Source organism: Papio anubis, chromosome 18, assembly GCF_008728515.1.
Source record: "Papio anubis isolate 15944 chromosome 18, Panubis1.0, whole genome shotgun sequence".
Lineage (NCBI taxonomy): Eukaryota > Metazoa > Chordata > Mammalia > Primates > Cercopithecidae > Papio > Papio anubis.
Window position 1 is genome coordinate 32,345,384 of NC_044993.1, and position 20,178 is coordinate 32,365,561.

At 46.0% G+C, this 20,178-nt stretch overlaps 2 protein-coding genes across 5 annotated transcripts in view; one reads left to right on the plus strand and one right to left on the minus strand.

Annotated features, from left to right (window-relative positions):
* On the minus strand, positions 1–14,590 carry COQ9 (coenzyme Q9). 4 transcript variants are annotated; one of them, XM_009196513.3, is made up of 10 exons: positions 14,441–14,590; positions 10,813–10,981; positions 8,384–8,519; positions 4,651–4,793; positions 4,282–4,366; positions 2,943–3,047; positions 1,568–1,723; positions 1,175–1,228; positions 896–983; positions 1–689 (listed from the first exon to the last, which is right to left on the minus strand). In XM_009196513.3, the coding sequence occupies exons 1-9, from the start codon at positions 14,514–14,516 to the stop codon at positions 933–935; spliced, it is 975 nt and encodes a 324-aa protein (XP_009194777.2). In that variant the 5' UTR covers positions 14,517–14,590; the 3' UTR covers positions 1–689; positions 896–932. The 4 variants fall into 4 exon arrangements, with proteins under 4 accessions (XP_009194777.2, XP_009194775.2, XP_003916991.2 ...); XM_009196511.3 differs by lacking the exon at positions 14,441–14,590 and adding an exon at positions 13,737–14,305; XM_003916942.4 differs by lacking the exon at positions 896–983 and having other exon boundaries at positions 2–689.
* CIAPIN1 (cytokine induced apoptosis inhibitor 1) overlaps positions 14,496–20,178 on the plus strand; it is an 18,075-nt gene continuing 12,392 nt past the window's right edge. Inside the window, exon 1 of the mRNA XM_003919594.5 lies at positions 14,496–14,679. The gene's annotated coding sequence lies outside the window, so the exon portion shown is untranslated. The remainder of the gene's footprint in view (positions 14,680–20,178) is intronic.

Consider the following 20,178-nt stretch of genomic DNA (forward strand, 5'->3'; position numbering starts at 1 on the left):
AACTACTTCAAACATATTTATTATTTTTAGACTCAAAATACACTAATAATCCTGCGATGCATGCTGGTGTCATATGACACCAGGCCTGGGATCACACCTCTGTCCAGCAGGCACTTGTCTCAGGTGAGGCAGTTTTCTGAGGGGTTTCCCAGGAGTAGCATCTCAGGACACCTGAGAGGGAGGGGGGTGCAAGGAAAACCTCTGTGTGCACACGCCTGTGCTGTGCTGGGGATGAGCTGTCACCTTGAGGTGGCATGAGGCATGCATCACCTTGACTCTGGCTTGGGAGCCCCAAGGTTAATGGAAGGTTAAGACATGATCAAGGTGCCCATGAGATCGTGACAGGGACATGCTGGGTTTCTGTGGCTTGACTGCTTGGATGAACATCTCATTTTTCAATCACACAATTGCAGTGCAGAAAGGCATCAGGAGGCTTGGTCTGGTATTAGGAACTGAAGAAGCGGCCCAATCCCTGACCAGAACGGTAGCATCAAATGCCTTGTGGTTTCCAGGTGGCTGTGGTAGTGTCTCAGGAGTCCTTTAGTGTATTCTCATGAACACCAGGTTACACGGATGGCACCTCATACTTTTCAAAGCTCTTTCAATCTGTCCACTCATTCTCTTCTAGGCATTGTAGCTTACACCCTTTCCTCTCACCGACGCTGGTTTAGACCTGTCAAGTTCTTGAGCTGACACGGGAATGGAAACAAAAAGCATAGTGAGGGCTTACCCTGCCTATAAACTCTAATAGAAAAGATGTAGCTTTTCTTTTTCTTTCTTTCTTTTTTTTTTTGCATAGAGGCAGGGTTTTGCCATGATGCCCAGACTGGCCTCAAACTCCTGGGCTCAAGTGATCTTCCCAAAGTACTGAGATGATATGCATGAGCCACCACACCTGACCAAGATCCAGGTTTGCAAGGTGGCAGGTGCAGCTATGATACAGAGACTCGATATACCAGGGTCCCAGGAGTCAGTGATATCTCCTGATAAGAGGAAAAAATAAAGAAGTGGGGTTTTTGGAATCAAGACACTAGGGCTGAACCACTGTCAGCCTTATTATTAGATTATTAGGTTTCCAGGTTAGGGCTACAAAATGATGTGAAGTCAGTAACACATATATCACAGGGCTGGAGTGGGAGAAAGGAGGGGCAGGGATGTGCTGGGCAGTACTCACCGTCACTGCTGCACCCATAAGTCCTTGCACCAGTGCCTCTCCTGTGGACTTTACCTAGAAGGAGTCAGTGTCAGGTTCCCTTAGACCACCAACACAAACTTAAAGTTGAGACAGGCAGGATAAATCAGGAGGCCTATAAGCCCCAAAAGGTGGAGACATGGAGGCCACATTACTGGAAGGACAGCTTTGGACAACACAATCACAAATGGGCAAAGTATGGCTCTTAGGGAAGGGCTGGCCTGAGGAAGAACCAGCCAGGCTCCCTGGGAAGGCCCTCAGGACTGTCAGCTGAGGCCAAAAGGGAGCAAGAGCACAGTCAAGTGACCAGCTGTAGCCTGAGGAGAACAGGTATGCCTTCTAAAGAGGGTTCCCCAATGGCTAGTCCCCAGCTACCTGCTTGGCAGTGTGGCCCATGTTCATTGCATCATTAATCCGGTTTTCCAGGAAGCGCCAAGTGTCCTCAAAGTCTGGAGAGGAGTCCTGCATCATCACCAGCTCTGTCGTGTTGTAGATGCCAGCCAGCATGGCTCGGCGGGTGTACCAGTTAAACTGCAAAGAAACCCACGCTACTGCTGTGGGCTGGAGCAAGTCTGAGGCAGTTCCTACCCAAGGCCATGGGAACTCCTGGTTCCCGTTTGACTACTTCTTTCTCTCACAGATACATCTGGCCCTCTGGACAACACCACCATCTCAAACTTGACTGAGCATCAGAATTACCTGGTTGATTAAAAATGCAAGCTCCTGGGCCCAACCTCTTAAAAGCAGAGTCAATGGATCTAAATTAAGTGCCAGGAATCAGGATACTTAATAAGTATCCCAGATGATTTCGCTACATCCAATCCATTTTGGAACTGCTAGTAGAAAGCCTACATCTTAGGACATCTGAGTCCCAGAAGATGCTGTAATCAGTCAGTTATGACCAAACCTTGGTATGTTCATCAACAAAGTGAGGGCTGAGACAGGCTCATGGACAGATTACAATACCTGGGCAAAGCTGAGAGTTCAAGTCCCTCAGCAACTTCTGATTGTTCTGGCAAACTGCTCTTCAGAGGACCAGCTCAGCTGCTTGGTGTTTTATTCCTTTAATTTCTTTGCTTTCTAATTTCATTTTCCTACCATCTCTGTCGGCATTATATTCCCACATGGGAGAAGTTTATTAAAACACTTCATTATAACTATGGTGGGAGTATTTCTGTGCCTCCTTATCCAGGATTCCACAAAATATCATCACATTTTAATTTCCTTTATGAAGGTATATTTTTTAAAATTTCCTACCAGAAATATGATAACATTAACAAGTCAGATTCTTTCCTGGTGCTGTTTAAAGAGCCTTATTGATCTCTTAGCAAAGCAGGTCAAGATGGGCTGGGGAAGGGAATTTCTTTTTAAAGCAATGGGTGTTTCCATGGCATTTCTTTTTTTCAAAAGAGGAATTTTGCTGCAGAATCTACATCTTAGGAGAGAGGGAAATGATAATAAAATGGCAGCCCAATTAGCTTTGCCAATGCTAAAGGCTCTCTGACACCTGGTATCACCACCACAAGCTGGAAGAAATAATAACTGGTTTGTGGCTAGAATGCTGGTCCCTGAATGAAGATGACCTAGATCCCACTTTGGCTTCGTGAAGGACCTTCCTCATACCTTAGATGGGAATGACACTACAGCCCCCCTACAGGGGCTTGTGATCAAAGAAATTTCACAAGCTTCTTGAGGCAATGCTTAACACAAGCCTTTCCCAGCCTCCTGTGGGCCTGCAGAAAGCACTCACATCAGTGGACTGGTCCCCAGCGTAATGCCACATGTCATCCACCATGCTGGTGAGCAGGCTCAGGCTGGACGGGATGTTGTGAGGGAGCATGAGGACGCTGAGGGCCTGGGGAGAGAATGACAGAGGAGTAAGCTCTGCTCGCAGATAATGGTGCATAGCTGACCAGCACCTACCTCTCCAATGAGAGGTAGTATGAGGGAGCCTGCCCAGCTCTGGTTCTCTGAGACCAGCATCTTCACCCACCAGTGTGAGTTCTGGGCAGCTAGCAATGCTGACCACAGCTGAGGAAAGCCAGGGGCATAGCCCTGTCTTATGCAAGCCCAAGCACATTCTCCATCCCTAGCATTTGGAACTGGGAATGCAGAGGGACAGAGGGTCTAGACTGGTCTAAGCAAGGATGGGCATAGATACCCCAGTCTGTCACACAGAAGAAACAGCAGAGATAGGAGTCCGTTCACATACATCAGCTCCTACTGTCAAACAAAACAAGGTCCTGCTACTTTACCAATGCTACATCCACTGGGGAGGTGGTCAGAGAGGTCCTGGATCGGCTGTAAGGTTTTCTCTTAGTGAGGCAGCCCGGAAGAAAACACTATGCTGAATCAGGAAGGCAGCTGAGAGCCTCATACATGCACTTCCACTGATTTAACTGCAAGGTGGAATGAGTCACACTTGGCCTGGGGTTGGGCACCACCGTAAGTGTTCAAATGTCTATCAACTGAATGACTGAAACTACATGCTCAGTAGTACTCCAGCTGAGCAAAGGACACAAGATGTCTGAGTCCCTCTCACTTCGGGTGTACTTTCACTCTGTACTTTCTTCACTCAGAGAATGGCCCATACTGTGACATGCTTTAAAACAGAGGAAAAAGGAAGCTTCAGAAAAGGTGAAAAAAACCCTTGCAACAAATATGCCAATTCCCAAGCATCACATTGACAATTTGACAAATCCCAGTCCTCGAGATCTAAAATCCACAGGGCTGTTATTCAAGTGAAGACAGCCAATAAAATCTTCTGACTCTTCTAACTTCCTGCATGGATTCCTGCTCCCTGCAGACCTGGTGGCACACTCAGGCCACTAGGAGAACCCCACCCAGCATGGGATCCAGTACCTGAACCACTCACATTTCCAAGAACTGAGACACAGATGACTCAGGGTCACTCTCTTTGGTATGCCCAAGTTTGAAACCCAGCTCTACCAAGCGTACTAAGTATTCTCGGGTTTATGGAGATTGATGAGCTAAGTTCAACAGTGTACAAAGTCATCTGTGTGAAAGGTTCTGAGAATAATAAATATTAGGATTATTGTTGCTCTGGGGCCTGGATATGGACTCGGTACCCGGGGCCAGTGCTCAATGTATGGGATCAGCATTCTCAGTCTGGTTTCCACTGCATCCCTCAGGAACTGGTCTGTCTTCTTCTTCCTGGAAGAGGGAAAAGAAAACAGTGTGTCTCTGAGCAAAAGGCAGAGGCTTAGTGCTCCACGGTTTACTCAGCCCTACGGAAAAGGGTCCCACCAGCTCCTGATGCTGGCCTGACTAAAGCTGTCAGAGACAGGCTGCCAGGTGTCAGTCCCATCACAGCAGCAAGGCTGCCCAATGCTACTTTCTTTGGGTTCTGCTTGGATTGGCCTCCTGGGGATAGCTAATAGGGCCCAAGTTCCCTGATCCTTAGCTGCCACCCTGTGTAATAATGCCATGGGACTTACTCTGCCTGGCCCAACTGTACCAGCTTCTGCTCCTCTTCCAGCACGCGTGTGAGCCGGGCATTGCACTCGGTCACAAAATGCAGTATTAGTTCACTGCCATCCTTCCCAAACATGCTGGCTGCTGCACTGGAGAGACCTAGAGACTATAAAAGGGGAGACAGAAAACAGAAAAGCGGTGCCCAAGTGTAGGGTACATTTGTTGCCTGTTCATCACTAGAGCCTCTTCCTAGTGACAGCGGCTTGATTTTCAGTGGGACACCCCTACTCTTCACTCTGGGTCCATGTGATTTTGGTGAAACTGACCACCACCGGTCCCTCCACCCCACAAAGCCCCTTGGTGTGTGTGCAAGAGTGGAATCCAGGCTTGAATAACAAGTTCACAGAGACTAGCTCAGGGATGAACACATCAACAGGTCTTCTTTCTTTTTTAGAAACTAAGCCTTCAGCTGCTTTCTCCAACTTTGCACCTAACACATCTAAGGCCAGCCCTTCCATCTGTTGTCCAGAACCCACAATTCTTGCCTTCAAGGAATTTCACTCTCTTGATTTTGCCTATTTTCTCTTGTAAATTCACCCTCACTCTTGTTTCTTTCCTTTTTCTTTTCTTTTCTTTATTTTGAGACAGTGTCTCGCTCTGTCACTCAAGCAGTGGTATGACTGCAGCCTTGACCTCTCGGGCTCAAGCAATCGTCCCATCTCAGCCGGGGACCATAGGCATGTGCCACCACATCTGGCTAATTTTTAAATATCTTTGTAGAGATGAGGTCTCGCCATATTGCCCAGGTTGGCCTCAAACTCCTAGTGTCAAGCAATCTTCCCGCCTCAGCCTCCCCAAGTGCTGGGATTACACATGTGAGCCTGGTCCACTCTTGTTTCTGTACTCTTCCCATTTGTGTTCAATCATGTGCAAACTTCCATCTGTTTCCCCTGCTTGGTGCACCGTAGTTCTCATCTACCCCTCGCAGCCAAACGCCTCGCCACTTCCTCGCCTTCTATGTACACCTCGATCCACTCCAGTTGATTTCTGACCCAGTTCTCCACTCAAACAGTTGTTGCTCCAGTAACCAATGTCTAGCTGCTTAATCCACACTCTCCTGCTGTGCCTCCAACATCAGGATGCTCTGACTTAGACTTTGACAGCCCATCCTATTCTACCCTCCCCTTAAATGTCCAAGTTCCTTGACAGTCTGGACTCCCCTCTCATATGACATTATATTCTTGCCCTGGACATTCTCACTGACTTCCATAATTACTACATATATATATATATACACAGCATATATATGCGCGCTAATAATGCCCAAATGTGTATCTCTAGTCCAGCTATCTCCTCCAGTTCCCGAACTGTATGCCTGATGCCTCCACTGGTTGACTGAAAAACTCCTCATAATCAATAAAGATCAAGGCTGTACCCTTCCCCAAAGCTGGTCCTCTTCCAATGGCCTTAACCTTAGAAAACACTACCACTGTGTACCCACACATGCAAACTGGCAACTCTGGTGCCATCCTGTCACTCCCTCCCATGTCCAAGCTATTCCCAAACTTACCCACTGCCATTACTCTAAGCCAGACCACCTTCTCTCTCCTGGATGTCTGGCAGCAGCCCCCAATGAGTCTCTCTCTGCCTCCAATCCACTTTTCATCCAGCAGCCAAAATGAGCATTTTGAAATGCCAAATTTAATCCAGTATCTTCAATTGTTCTTAGAAGAAAAGCTTGACTCCTTATCATGACCTTTAGGGCGTTGCCTGATTTGACCTTGACTGACCTTTCCAGCCTTGCTCATCTCAAGTCTCTCTTCCTGCACTCTCTGCATGGTGGTTCTCTGTGGTTCCTCTAATGCACCATCCTTCTTTTTCTTTCCACCTTGCCTTTGCAGTTTCTCTATTTGGACTTGTCCATCCCCTACCCACGAAGTCACGTAAAGCCTATTCATTCCTCAATTCTCAGCTCAAAACCCTTTCCTGACTGCCGTTACCCACCCCATATATATATATATATATATATATATATATATATTTTTTTTTTTTTTTTTTGAGACAAGGTCTCACTTTGCTGCCCCGGCTGTAGTGCAGTGGCATCATTATGGCTCACTGCAGCCTCGACATACCAGGCTCAAGAGATCCTCCCATCCCAGCCTCCCAACTAGCTGGGACCACAGGCAAGCACCACCATGCCTGGCTAATTTTTGGTTTTTTTGTAGAGATGGGGTCCCTCCCTAGGTTGCCCAGGCTGGTCCCAAACTCCTGGGCTCAAGCAATCCTTCTGCCTTGGCCTCCCAAAGTGCTGGGATTATAGGCATGCACGACTGTGCCCAGCCCTCCATCCCCTTGGTATGACAAATTAAACTATTTGTCATAGTTTAATAGGCCACATGTTTTCTTTTTTTACTGATGTACTTTAAAATGGTGCTTCTTACAACCAATGGCATCTTAGAGTCAATGAAATATGGTAGTTTTGATCACAGACAATTCTTGCCAATGGGTTGCCTTTAGAACACAACTCCCAACAACCAATTCCATGGTTCATTACTTTTATATCTACAAAATAAAGCCATTCCACCCTATTGAGGGAAAAAACAAACAATCTTGCAGCTGTGACCTGATCTAATGATCAGGTCCCTCCATGATACAGCCCAACAGCACCTTTCCTTGATAGCACTTACCACATCGTCTAAGTAAATATTTGTATACATTTTATTAATGTTGCTAGACTGGAAGCTCAACAAGGGCAGGAAGCAGGTCCATCTTGACCCGTCATGTCCCTTGGACTAGCACAGTGCCTAGGGCACATTATTTGCTCAACAAACATTTAAAGAATGAATCATTTAAAGGGTTTTAATTTGGAAGAACTAGGCATAAATGTTGGTAATATGATCTTTGGTGTGATTATAGGTGTTTTCTACATTCTTTTTTATATTTGTTTGTATTGTTCAGTTTTCACAATGAGCCTACAGTGGAGTCAGAGCATCTGCATTTCACTAATGAGACTTCTGTTACCAAATGTGCACTGAGAAGACAAGGAAATAACAGTTAAATTTCAGTAAAGCAGCAACCTTGCCCATTGGCCATGGGTAGATGCCCTGCAGCAAGCCTGGGATGGGAGACGCAACTCTGTCATCCCCTCAGTCTCTTGGATGATGGTATCTTGCTATGCTGGAGGACTCTCTACAACATGGCCTGAACATGAGCCTCCTGCCTAATCTAAAGCAGCAGTCTCTACTAATGCAGGAAATGCTGTTAGAGTTTCTGGGAAAATAAGATGTGTTGGTCTCCAAAGTGGTGCCTTCTTGGGGGTTTTCAAACACCGTATGTCATTAATTCAAAAATGCATATAGATTTTTCATTTAAAAAAATGAGTGTCAATCATAGAAGTGCTCTGTCATAGTTCAAAAGGCAGTATGTTTTCTGTTTTACTGATGCATTTAAAAACGGTGCTTCTTACAACCAATGGCATCTTAGAGTCAATGAAACATGGTAGTTTTGATCACAGACAATTCTTGTCTAATAGGTTGCCTTTAGAACACAACTCCCAACAACCAACTCCGTGGTACGTTCTTTATAACTACAAAATAAAGCCAGTTCCACCCCATTGGGGGAAAAAACCCAGTCAATCTTGCAGCTGTGAGGGGCTCTGAACTGGACTGGAAGAAGGCATGAGGCCTTCCGCTCTGCCTGGTGTGACTCCATCCTGGCTCATCTTGGTCAGGTGGCTCCACCTTCACCTATACACACCTGGGCTCCTTCTGCAATCGCCTCTGCTGTCCACCCGTGGGTGGGCACGAACTCCAGGGCTGCCGTCAGGATGCGGTCCTGCAGCTGCTCCTCACTTTCATAGCCCTCCTCCTCCTCGCCGCCCTGGTCTGTATACCTGAGACAAGAGGACACAGCCCAGCATACTTCATCTCCTGGCATGTACAATGGGCCTGACCAGAAACTAGGGGCTCTGGATCTCCTCTAAGCACATGCTGGGAAGACATTTATTCTTGTGTCAGTATCAATGTGGGGTTTTTGTGTTTGTTTGTTTTTTGTTTTTGAGATAGTCTCCCTCTGTCACCCACAATGGAGTGCAATGGTGTGATCTCAGCTCACTACAACCTCCACCTTCTGGGTTCAAGCGATTCTCCTGCCTCAGCCTCCCGAGTAGATGGGACTACAGGCATGCGCCACCATGCCCGGCTAATTTTTGTATTTTTCAGTAGAGACAGCGTTTCACCATGTTGGCCAGGCTGGTCTCGAACTCCTGACCTCAAGTGATCCGCCTGCCACGGCCTCCCAAAGCTCTGGGATTACAGGCGTGAGCCACCGCGCCTAGCCAGTATCAATGTTTTAATGCCAACAGAGTAAAAACTAGATCATCCTTCCCCTCCCCATAGGCACCGAGAGGAATCCAGCAAATGAGGTCATGTGGTATGAAGGCAATGCTGCACCCTGGAGTTCCTGTCTTCAGCCCTTAGCACACTGTGCTCAGAGGGTTTCTTCATCTAAACTCACACCAGACTACCTCCATGAGGGCAGGAGCAATGCTATGTTACTCACAGGGCCTGGCATGATAGTAGGGCCTCAAAAAATATTTCTTGAATTGAAATGAAAAGTACTTTAGTTAGGAAACCAGAAAAATGAAAAGGAACACTCTAATTTCAAATCTAGAGAAACTTTTCAATGGCAGGATTAGGAAAAAAAAAAACCTCTAATGGAAATGTAAATTAGTATTACCTTTCCGGAGGGCAACTGGTCCCATATATGTAACAAATCTTTTTTTTTTTTTTTTTTGAGACAGAGTCTCGCTCTGTCACCCAGGCTGGAGTGCAGTGGCACAATCTCAGTTCACTGCAACCTCTGCCACCTGTGTTCAAGCGATTCTCCTGCCTCAGCCTCCCAAGTAGCTGGGACTACAGCCGCCTGCCATTGCACCTGGCTAATTTTTGTATTTTTAATAGAGACGGGGTTTCACCGTGTTAGTCAGGATGGTCTTGATCTCCTGACCTCGTGATCCACCCACCTCGGCCTCCCAGAGTGCTGGGATTACAGGCGTGAGCCACCGCGCCCGGCCTGTAACAAATCTTTAAGTGTACATATCCTTTGACTCAGTGCTCCCACTTCTAAGGAGAGATTCACACACTTTATCACATTATTTCTTATACTAGTGAAGGAAATCTAAATATCCATCAATAAAAAACAATAAAAAACAGGAAATCTAAATATCCATCAAAAAAAATCTAAATATCGGCCGGGCGCGGTGGCTCAAGCCTGTAATCCCAGCACTTTGGGAGGCCGAGATGGGCGGATCACGAGGTCAGGAGATCGAGACCATGCTGGCTAACACGGTGAAACCCCGTCTCTACTAAAAAATACAAAAAATTAGCCGGGTGAGGTGGCGGGCGCCTGTGGTCCCAGCTACTCGGGAGGCTGAGGCGGGAGAATGGCGTGAACCCGGGAGGCGGAGCTTGCAGTGAGCTGAGATCCGGCCACTGCACTCCAGCCTGGGCGACAGAGCGAGACTCCGTCTCAAAAAAAAAAAAAAAAAAAAAAAAAAAAATCTAAATATCCATCAATAAAAAACAGTGTCAAATAAATTTCGGCACAGCTATTTGCTGGAATGTTATACAACTATTAAACTATGAAAAGACATTACAAATGTACTGTTGAGTGAAAAAACAGGTTCTAGAACAGCATGTAGAGTTTATACACATAGTATCTATTCTATACAAAAATGTATATATGAAATAAGTTTAGAGAAACATCTAAAAGGATATTCACAAAAATGTTAGCAGGGTTATCTCTGTAATTTTGGATAAAACTGTTTTATTTTTGTGAACTTCTCTATACTGTTTAGATGTTTTAGAACAAACAGGCACCAATTTTATCAAAACAATAGGTTATTTCCAAAGACAGCCTTGGGGTCGGGTGCAGTGGCTCACACCTGTAATCCCAACACTTTGGGAGGTCTAGGGGAAGGACAGTTTGAAACCTAGGAGTTTGAGACCAGTCTGGGCAATGTAGCGAGAAGTCACCACTACAAAAAATAAAAAATTCTAAAAAACAAAGATGGCCTTGGAAATGAAGGTAGGTATAAAACGGGATGGAGAGGAGAGAGGAAGTGAAGGAGGAACAGACATACTGAAGCATGTGAAGTGACCAGAAATAGGTGGATTAGTGCCTACCTCGGGGGAGGATGAGAAGACTCTGGATCAGGTTTTTCTGCCCCCTGTGTCTCAGAATGCTGCTGAGAAAATGAAGGGGGAGGCTCCTGCTTCTGCTCATCTGAAGACCTTAGTCCCACAGCTGAAGCATGGAAGGCACGTGGCACCAGGGCTGGTCGGCAACGGGTCACTGAAACAGAAACTGGGGTGGTCAGTCAGGGACATTCAACAGAGAAGACCCTTTCAGACCCAGAGTGGTAACACAGACAAGGAGGAGGAAAAGCAGGCCAGAGACTCCTCCAGAACCACTTATCCAAGTGTTGGGTCCCACACAAAAATATTGGGCAAACCGGGAACTTTGGGACATGAAGTGGTAGGAAAAGTGGTAAGCCAGGAGACAAGATCTACCTAGCATCTCGACCTGTTTCTACCACTTGTTACTTGTGTGATAACTGGCAAACAATTTTACCCCAATGTGCAGATTTTTAAATCTGCAAATTTAGAGTAATAATTTCTACTTGCTCAATCGGACCACTGTGTGGCCCAAACAAAATGTAAAAGTGGCTTGTAAATGTTACATATTTATATATATTATGGCAAGAGCTCTGGAGTAGTAATTTAATGTCTCAGTCCTACTCTCCCAGTGTCTATGTGGTATCTTTGGACAAGACACTAATCTCTGCTTTCTCATCTGCAATATCTGCAACATCCCCACTTATTTTAAGAAAGATGAGAAGTATGTTTCCTAAGCATAAATTCATACTACTTTTTTTATTTCCCCACATTTTTTATTCTAAAAATTTTGTTTTTGGTTTTTTTTTTAGTCAGAGTCTCACTCTGTCTCCCAAGCTGGAGTGCAGTGGCACTATCTTGGCTCACTGCAACCTCTGCCTCCCAGGCTCAAGTGATTCTCATGCCTCAGCCTCCTGAGTAGCTGGGATTACAGGCACCCGCCACTACTCTCGGGCTCATTTTTGTATTTTTAGTAGAGACAGGGTTTTGCCACGTTGGTCAGGCTGGTCTCAAACTCCTGACCTCAAGTGATCGCCTGTCTTGGCCTCCCAGAGCGCTAGGATTACAGGCATGAACCATCGTCCCCGGCCTATTATAAAAATTTTCAAACACGCAAATTGAAAGAATTATGGAATGAACACCTGCATATCTGCCACTAGGTTCTACACATCTGTCATTTCTTCATCCATCTTGATTTTTGGTGCATTTGTTGCAGATATCAGTATTATTCATCTCTAAACATTTTAGCATGGAAGAGTTCTATGTTCACTGTTTTTTTGAGATGCCATTTACACACAATGAAATGCATAAATCTTAAGTGTACCATTCTATGAGTTTTGACAGATGTATACACTTGCACAGCCTGAACCCAATCTAAACAGAGAACATTACTGTCACCCCAGAAAGTTCTCTTATGCTTTTTCAGTCATTCCCCATTCACACTGTTCTGAATTTTTCACTCTAGGTTAGTTTTTGCTTGTCTTAGTTTTGCCTGTCCTAAGATTTCATCTACATGTACATATTTCAATAAAGCTTCTTTCACTTAGGACTATATATATGTGTGTGTGTATATATATATATTTATTTATTTTAAGTTTAAATAGGGACAGAGTCTCGCTATGTTGCCCAAGATGGTCTTGATCTCCTTGGCTCAAGCAACCCTCCCACCTTGGCCTCCCAAAGTGTTGGGATTACAGGTGTGATCCACCACACCTGGCCCTTAGTATATTTTTGAGATTGATCCATATTTTTATGCATATCAGTAGATCTGGCAAAGACTGTCTCCTTGATCAGGCTCTAACCAGGCTCCTCTGAGCCCTCTTCTTATCTAGGCCTCAACCTTGGCCTATAAAGACTTGAACACACACTAACATAACCATCACTCAGGGCCACATCCCTTACGATAACCCTACCCACCTTTAAAGTGCCTGCCTGAGAAAACTCAGGCTGTCAAGAAAAAATTTACTGTTTGTTCTGGATAACACTTAAGAAGGATAGGACTTACAGCTCCCTTTGGGAAAACAGAATCCTAACTTTGTTAACTGCCAGCTAGCAGCCCAATCTCATTTATAATTATTCACTTTCTTGACTCTACTGAGTCCCCACCTGCCTTCCTACCTCCTCCCTCATTTTTTTCTTTGAAACACCCAGTTACTTCTGCATGCACTAAACTCAAGGTTGCGCTGAGTTCATGCTAGACCCTTTTCCCTACTGCAAGTTATTACTGATTAAAAACGGTCTTTATCACTTTAGTGTCCAGTTTTCTCTTTGACTGATTTTTAGTATTTATCGCAGAATAGTGTTCCGTAAAAAATATTATTCTGTTGCTAGACAACTGGATTGTTTCTGTGTTTGGCTACTATGAATACAATTGCTATGAACATACTTGTACTAACTTTTTTGTAGATACATACCTTCACTTCTCTTGGTAGATCTGTGGGGTCATAGGCATTACTTTAACTACACATCTTTAGTTCGGAATTTTATACAAATACAACAAAAGGGGGCTAGGCGGTGGCTCATGCCTGTAATCTCAACACTTTGGGAGGCTGAGGCAGGCGGATAACTTGAGGTCAGGAGTTTGGGACCTGGCCAACATGGTGAAATCCCGTCTACTAAAAACAAAAAAGTAGCTGGGCATGGTGGCTCAAGCCTGTAACCCCAGCTACTCGGGAGGCTGAGGCAGGAGAACCACTTGAACTAGGGAGGCAGAAGTTGCAGTGAGCCGAGACTGTGCCACTGCACTCCAGCCTGGGTGACAGAGTGAGACTCCCTCTTAACAACAAAATTAGCCAAGTAGGGTGGCACGCACCTGTAGTCCCAGCTCCTTGGGAGGCTGAGGAGCCAGACCCTGTCTCAAAAAAAAAAGAAAAAAAAGAAAAAAAAGAAACAGAATAGTATGTGTAAAAATATCAATATTTTAATACACGTACTGAAAGATATGGCACAAATATCCATAAAACTTTGAAAAGGAAGGAGCGGATGCAAAGTGTGACTGTAGTACCACTGAGGGTCATGAGAAGATTTTAGGTGAAATACAGGTGAACGTTTCATCAGTTATGTATGTATGCTAAAGTGTTAATGCATACATTCTAATTAAAGAAGGCGATATTAGTTTTCCATTTACGACAGTGATATGAAGTTTCCTCTTTCAGAACTCCTATTTAAAAATAAAAATACTGAGTACATAGTGGCAAAGGTGGTAAGAGAGTATCACAGAGTTCATGAAGCGGTGGGGAAACGACTAGCTTTCGGGAAACAATGGACTAGGCTCTCTGTGGCCGTGTCCACCTGTCCTTCTAGTGGACTTGGCAACGGACTTGAGAATGGGTCTGCGACTGCCAGTTCTGTAACCAACAGGCTCAGGCTGCGTGACCTTTGTACCCCCAGCCCTCTCTGAGGCTCTGCTAACTCCATGAAATGGGGGTGACAGGCCCTGCCCCCCTGCACCTGCCCCGCAGCGGGGCAGGGCCGAAGCTAACCAGGCAGCTCGCCTGAGCCCGCGCCGATGCCCTTCACCTCACCTTGCTCGCGGGCCGCCCCAACGGCCTCTTCCCCCCACCGCCGAACCCAGCTCAAGCCGGCCTCGCGCCCCCTCCGCGCTCCCCGCCTCTCCCCGGCTTGGCAGCCCCCTCACCGGGCAGGCACCGCAACTGCAGGAGCTTCCAGCCCGCCCGGCTAAGCGCACCAGACACGGCCGCCGCCGTCGCCATTTTGGAAGCGGGCACGTCGCCCACGGCGACGCGACGGGCAGCGTCGGGACCACTGCCCTAGAAGAGCGGAAGTAGTCGCGCCGGGGAGCCTCCTCCTCTCGCGAGAGGCGCGAGGCGTGGAGTCGACTGCTGAGGAGAAGCCAGGAGCGAGCCCAGGCAGCAGGTGAGAGTAGTTGGGGCCGGCTGAGCGCCAGAGCTCCCTCAACTGTCCCCTCCCGGCCCACCCTCGTCCCTATATCCTCTCATTTCCTCTTCCTTACCCCGTCCCTCGATGCGAACGCAGCCACGGACGCCCCGCTGAGAGTCCCGGCGGGTTTATTCCTGAGAAGTTGGTGTGCGGGGCCAGGCCCGGCCCTAACCGCCCCGGGGTCCTGACCGGGAATTTCTGCCGTTCCCAGGCTGCCTCGTCCCTTGCGCAGCCGGCCCTACTCTGAGGCCCCGGGGACACCACTCTGAGGAGAAAGGGCTCCGAGCTCTGGGGTCCGGGAGACCTGGTTCTGAGACCCGGTCCTACCAGTAGCCAATCGTTGTGACCTTGGGCCTCAGTCCCCGTGAAGTTTCGGTCCCTAGGGATACTTGGCAGCAAAGCACGAAAGCTTGGCAGGGTACCTGAGCTCACGGTTATAATTTCGAACCTGCGACTTGTCCGAATCCCCAGCGTGTTGAGTTGGTATAGTTAAATATCCAGATCGGAAGGATGCTTGTTACTAGGACAGCCAGCCAGGCCTTTGTCCTGGAGGAGTGATTGAGTGGTTCTGGGTGTGGTCCGGGAATCTCATTTTAACCACTCCCTCGGGTGATATGTAGGATCTGCAAGTTCGGGAAAGGCTAGTGCCCTTCATTCTGACGTTACTGAGTGCCGAGCTCTGGATAGCTCAAGGAGGTCACGGTCCAGTCACTAACAGAGCCCTTCACGGGAGTGTCATCAGAGAAGGCTTAATAGGAAGAAGTAAATGGTTTTTGGACTAAGAGTAACTAAGGACAAGAGCACGTGATTCTGTCGATTTTGTGTTTGCACTCAGACCCCATCTTTGTATCTGTGAAAGTTGTGCTTTGCACACCCCTTTTCAACTCTAGTCTTTTCAGAATATCCGCTTCCTCTGCACGGGTGTGGGGAAGACCTCCTAAGCCAAAACTTACCCCAAAGGTTAAAATTTTAGATCCATATTTCTGTTTTAGGTAAAACACTCCTCTCCATGAGGATTTGTTTCTGAGTTCTGTCCACCCAGCTTTAAATGAGCCTTTCCTGTGGAAACTAACATTTGGGTATCCTTTCTGAAACTCTAATTCCTGACACATGCCAAATGCCTGGAGATATTCTTGTTTCATTGTTGATTCTCACTTTTTTAAAAAAAATTCTGGGCCAGGCTCATGCCTGTAATCCCAGCACTTTGAGAGACTGAAGTGGGTGGATCCCTTGAGCCCAGGAGTTCGAGACCAGCGTGGGCAACATGGCGAAACTGCATTTGTACTAAAAATACAAAAATTAACTGGGCATGGTCGTGAGTGCCTGTAATCCCAGCTACTTGGGAGACTGAGGCAGGAGAATCGCTTGAACCCCAGAGTCGGAGGTTGTAGTCAGGGAAGATCGTGCCACTGCACTCCAGCCTGGGCAACAGAGCAAGACTCTGCCAAAAAAAAAAAAAATCTCTAAGGTCCTAGTCTAAGTGTCTAGACAGAGAATTCTCTTGAGGGCAGGGAACAAGTGTCTTCTTGTCTGTCTCCTGTGTAGGGACAGGCACATAGTAGGTTTCTTAGGTCTCATTTGCAGATTGTAATTGTGCCTTCCTACCATTCTGCTAAAGCTGGCAGGGAAACTGAGGCCCAGAGAGGGGCAATGGCTGACTTGGATTGCACAGCAGGCTGGTTAGGCCCACTTGGCACTAGTCACCCAGAGGCCAGGCAGTGACATGTAGGTGCACAAGAGCTTCAGTTAATTTTATTTTTTTAATTTTTTTTTTCTTTTGAGATGGAGTCTCACTCTGTTGCCCAGGCTGGAGTGCAGTGGCAAGATCTTGGCCCACTACAACTTCCACCTCCTGAGTTCAAGCAATTCTCCCTACCTCAGCCTCCCAAGTAGCTGGGATTACAGGTGCAGGCCACCATATCCAGCTAATCTTTGTATTTTTAGTAGAGACAGGGTTTCTCCATGTTGGCCAGGCTGGTCTCGAACTCCTGACCTCAGGTGATCCACCTGCCTAGGCCTCCCAAAGTGTGGGATTACAGGTGTGAGTCACCGCACCCAGCCCAGTTAGTTAATTTTAATTAGGATTTTCCTTTCTGATAACTGTCAGTATTCTTGGAATTCTTTATGCACCCAAGTTAAAGGATTTTTTGATCTGAAGCCCAAATTTCAGTCTTACTATTTTCTTTTGTCCCCTTCACCAGAAGAGAGACCAAATGCCTCAAGATTTGATGCTTACTGGGCACCTGAAAAACCGTCTGTTCTCAGACATCTGCTTTTACTCCCTGCCATTAACATTTCAGAAGGGCCATGGACATGTGTGTGCCTCAGTCAGGGTTGGAGAGGCACCTAATGAGCTCAGTGACATGACAGTGATGCCACCTCTTATTATGAAGCTGGGTCCTGAATCACAGCTTCTGAGCATGTTGTCTTAGATACGGGACACTTTTTCGTTATGGGTTTTTTTGTTTTAAAAGACAAATTCACAACAGCAACATAAAACTCTGATGATGAAAAGTATCACACTTTGGTTTTAGATATTTGAAAGAATATTATCTCCTATTTTGTTTGAAAAATGCTGACTGAAAGTAGTGGCTATGCCGGTTTTTTGAGGGTTGATGTTTAATTAATGTAGTTAATAAGCTCCTCTTACCATAAGATTAGTTTTGGGAGATACAGAACGCAAAGCATTTTACATTCTTCTAATTTACTGACATAGTCCCACTGGAGTACTGTCCAAAGATCATAAAGCACAGCTCTTACACTAATTCTAACAATGAAAAAGCAGCTTCCTCTCACTCCCTGGGGTGTCCTCCTATCAGGCATGGCTAAGGAGAAACAGGGTTTTATAGGACTGTTTGAAGCAAAGGCAGGTAAACTAGCCACAGAAAAGTGGAAGCCCAGAGTTCTAGAACATTACTTTACAGAGCTCTGTGTGCCAGAGCCTGCCGAGTGCCTTACATATTATTATCTTCTCATTTGCTTCTTACAGCAGCCTCGCAAAATGTGAGGTTATTATCCCTGCTTTACTGATGAAAAAACAAATTCAAAGAGTCTAGTAACTTATCTATGGTCATATGCCCATAAGATCCAGTGGTGGATAGGACCCTAGGTCATCCGCACTCAAAACCTGTGCCCTATAAAACTTCCTCCATAAATGTTGCTGAAAAGGTCTAGACATTTGGCTTTTTGTTTTTCTCTAGTTGATAAGTAAGCTTTTGCCCCTCGTTTCCTTCATGAGGGTTTTTCTGTAAATACAGTGCAAAGTTGCAGTAGTCTAGTAGGTGGGGTCTTTATCATCCTTTTCTGTTATCCCAAGGAAGAACCTATTCCAGCATCATTCTAGAAACAGGTCATTTTTATTCTTATAACTTAATGTCCAGCAATCTATAATCCCATCTTGCCTGGCTGGTTCTTAAATGTGAGATTGATCCCATATTGCACACCTTAAAGTTTGCAGGGGTTCTTCCTCGACATCATGTGCCAGTTAAAAGTTTCAGTCCTTGATTGTGTGCTGTTTAGGGATTTAAAAACCAGAATTGGCCGGGCACAGAGGCTCATGCCTTTAATCCCAGCACTTTGGGAGGCCAAGGCGGGCAGATCCCTTGAGGTCAGGAGTTTGAGAATAGCCTGGCCAACAACCCTGTCACTACTAAAAATACAAAAATTAGCCAGGTGTGGTGGTGTCCACCTGTAATTCCAGCTACTTGGGAGGCTGAGGCATGAGAATTGCTTGAACTCTGAAGGCGGAGGTTGCACTGAGTCGAGATTGTGTCACTGCATTCCAGCCTGGATGATGGAGTGAGACTCTGTCTCAAAAAACAGAACTAACAAGCGAAAAAACCACAGAATTAGCTGAGCACATGACTCATGCCTATAATCCCGTCACTATGGGAGGCCGAGGCAGGCAGATCACCTGAGGCCGGGAGTTCAAGACCAGCCTGACCAACATGGAGAAACCCCCTCTACTAAAAAAATACAAAATTAGCTGGGTGTGGTGGTGCACGTCTGTAATCCTAGCTACTCGGGAGGCTGAGGTGTGAGAATCGCTTGAACCCGGGAGGCGGAGGTTGCGGTGAGCCACGATTGCACTCCAGCCTGGACAACAAGAGTGAAACTCCATCCTTCCCACCCCCCCACCAAAAAAAACCCCAGAATTATTCTCTTTTGTATTATTTTTTTCTTTTCTTTTTCCATTTTTACTTGCCCTCTGCCATTAAAAAAACAGAGTTAAATGACTAAAGAATCCTACTTGTCTAATAACACTTAGCATCCTTTTAGGGGCGCTAGCAGTTGGATCATACGGAAGGAGCTAGATAAAAGGCACTATTAAGGGAAAATGCAAAGGGTTTTCATAGAATAAGGTGGGATCACTTTGGAGTGGTGGGAGATACAGGTAGAGCCAGATTATGGAGGCCGTGGATCCAGAAGGCTAATTGACTTCACTCTAGCAAATAAAACGTTTAGTAACTCCTTTAGAAAAAGAGTGACAGATCAAAGTGCTACAGTATTTAATGCTTGAGTGTTAAATATTTGACATCCTAGGTATGTTTTGTAGGCAAAGAGGAGAGTTACTTGAAGTAAACTTTGGTTTTTTTGAGACAGGGTCTTGCTCTGTCACCCAGGCTGGAATCTTGGCTTACTGCAGCCTCAAGCTCCTGGGCTCAAGCAGTCCTGCCGCCTCAGGCCCTCTCCTCCACCCCAGTAGCTGGGACTACATAAGATTACCACATAAGACTACCACAGATTCTGCCACCACACCCAGCTAATTTTTGTATTTTTAGTAGAGATAGGGTTTCACCATGTCGCCCAGGTTGGTCTTGAACTCCTGGACTCAAGGGAGCCACCTGCCTCGGTTTCCCAAAGTGCTAGGATAATAGGCATGAGCTATAATTTTTTATTTTTTTATTTTTGTTTTTTTTTTTTTTGAGACAGTCTCACTCTGGCTGGAGTGCAGCAGCACGATCTTGACTCACTACAACCTCCACCTCCCAGGTTCAAGCGATTCTCCTGCCTCAGCCTCCTGAGTAGCTGGGATTACAGGCGTGCACCACCACGCCCAGCTCATTTTTGTATTTTTAGTAGAGATGGGGTTTCACTATGTTGGCCAGGCTGGTCTCAAACTGCTGGGCTCAGGCAATTCGCCTGGCTTGGCTTCCCAAAGTGCTGAAATTACAGGTGTGAGCCACTGCGCCCAGCTGAAGTCAACATTTTAAAAGAAAGGAGAGTGTAGTGACTTGGCTTAAATTCAGTCTGTATCTGTTTTGGCATGATTGCCACTGAGTTGGCCACCTCTACAAAAGTCTGAAATGTTCAACATAAAACTAATCCAAGTTTGACCCCTCTACTAGAAATTGTTTGTTTCATTTATTTGAGCTATGTTAAATTGGAAACTGTGTCATTAATGTTTAAGAAAGAAAGGAACCGAATAGAGTACTATCTCTTGAACTACTTTCTTTGTGAGCATATTATATACTC

Excerpts from the sequence above, each read along its gene's own strand:
- COQ9 (XM_009196511.3), bottom strand. The coding sequence starts at position 13,857 with ATGAAACGTTCACCTGTATTTCACCTAAAATCTTCTCATGACCCTCAG. Across the intron at positions 10,982-13,736 it reads TATTTGTGCCATATCTTTCA|TGACCCGTTGCCGACCAGCC; the intron begins GTACGTGTATTA and ends TTTCTGTTTCAG. Across the intron at positions 984-1,174 it reads TTATGGGTGCAGCAGTGACG|GAGATATCACTGACTCCTGG; the intron begins GTGAGTACTGCC and ends TCCTCTTATCAG.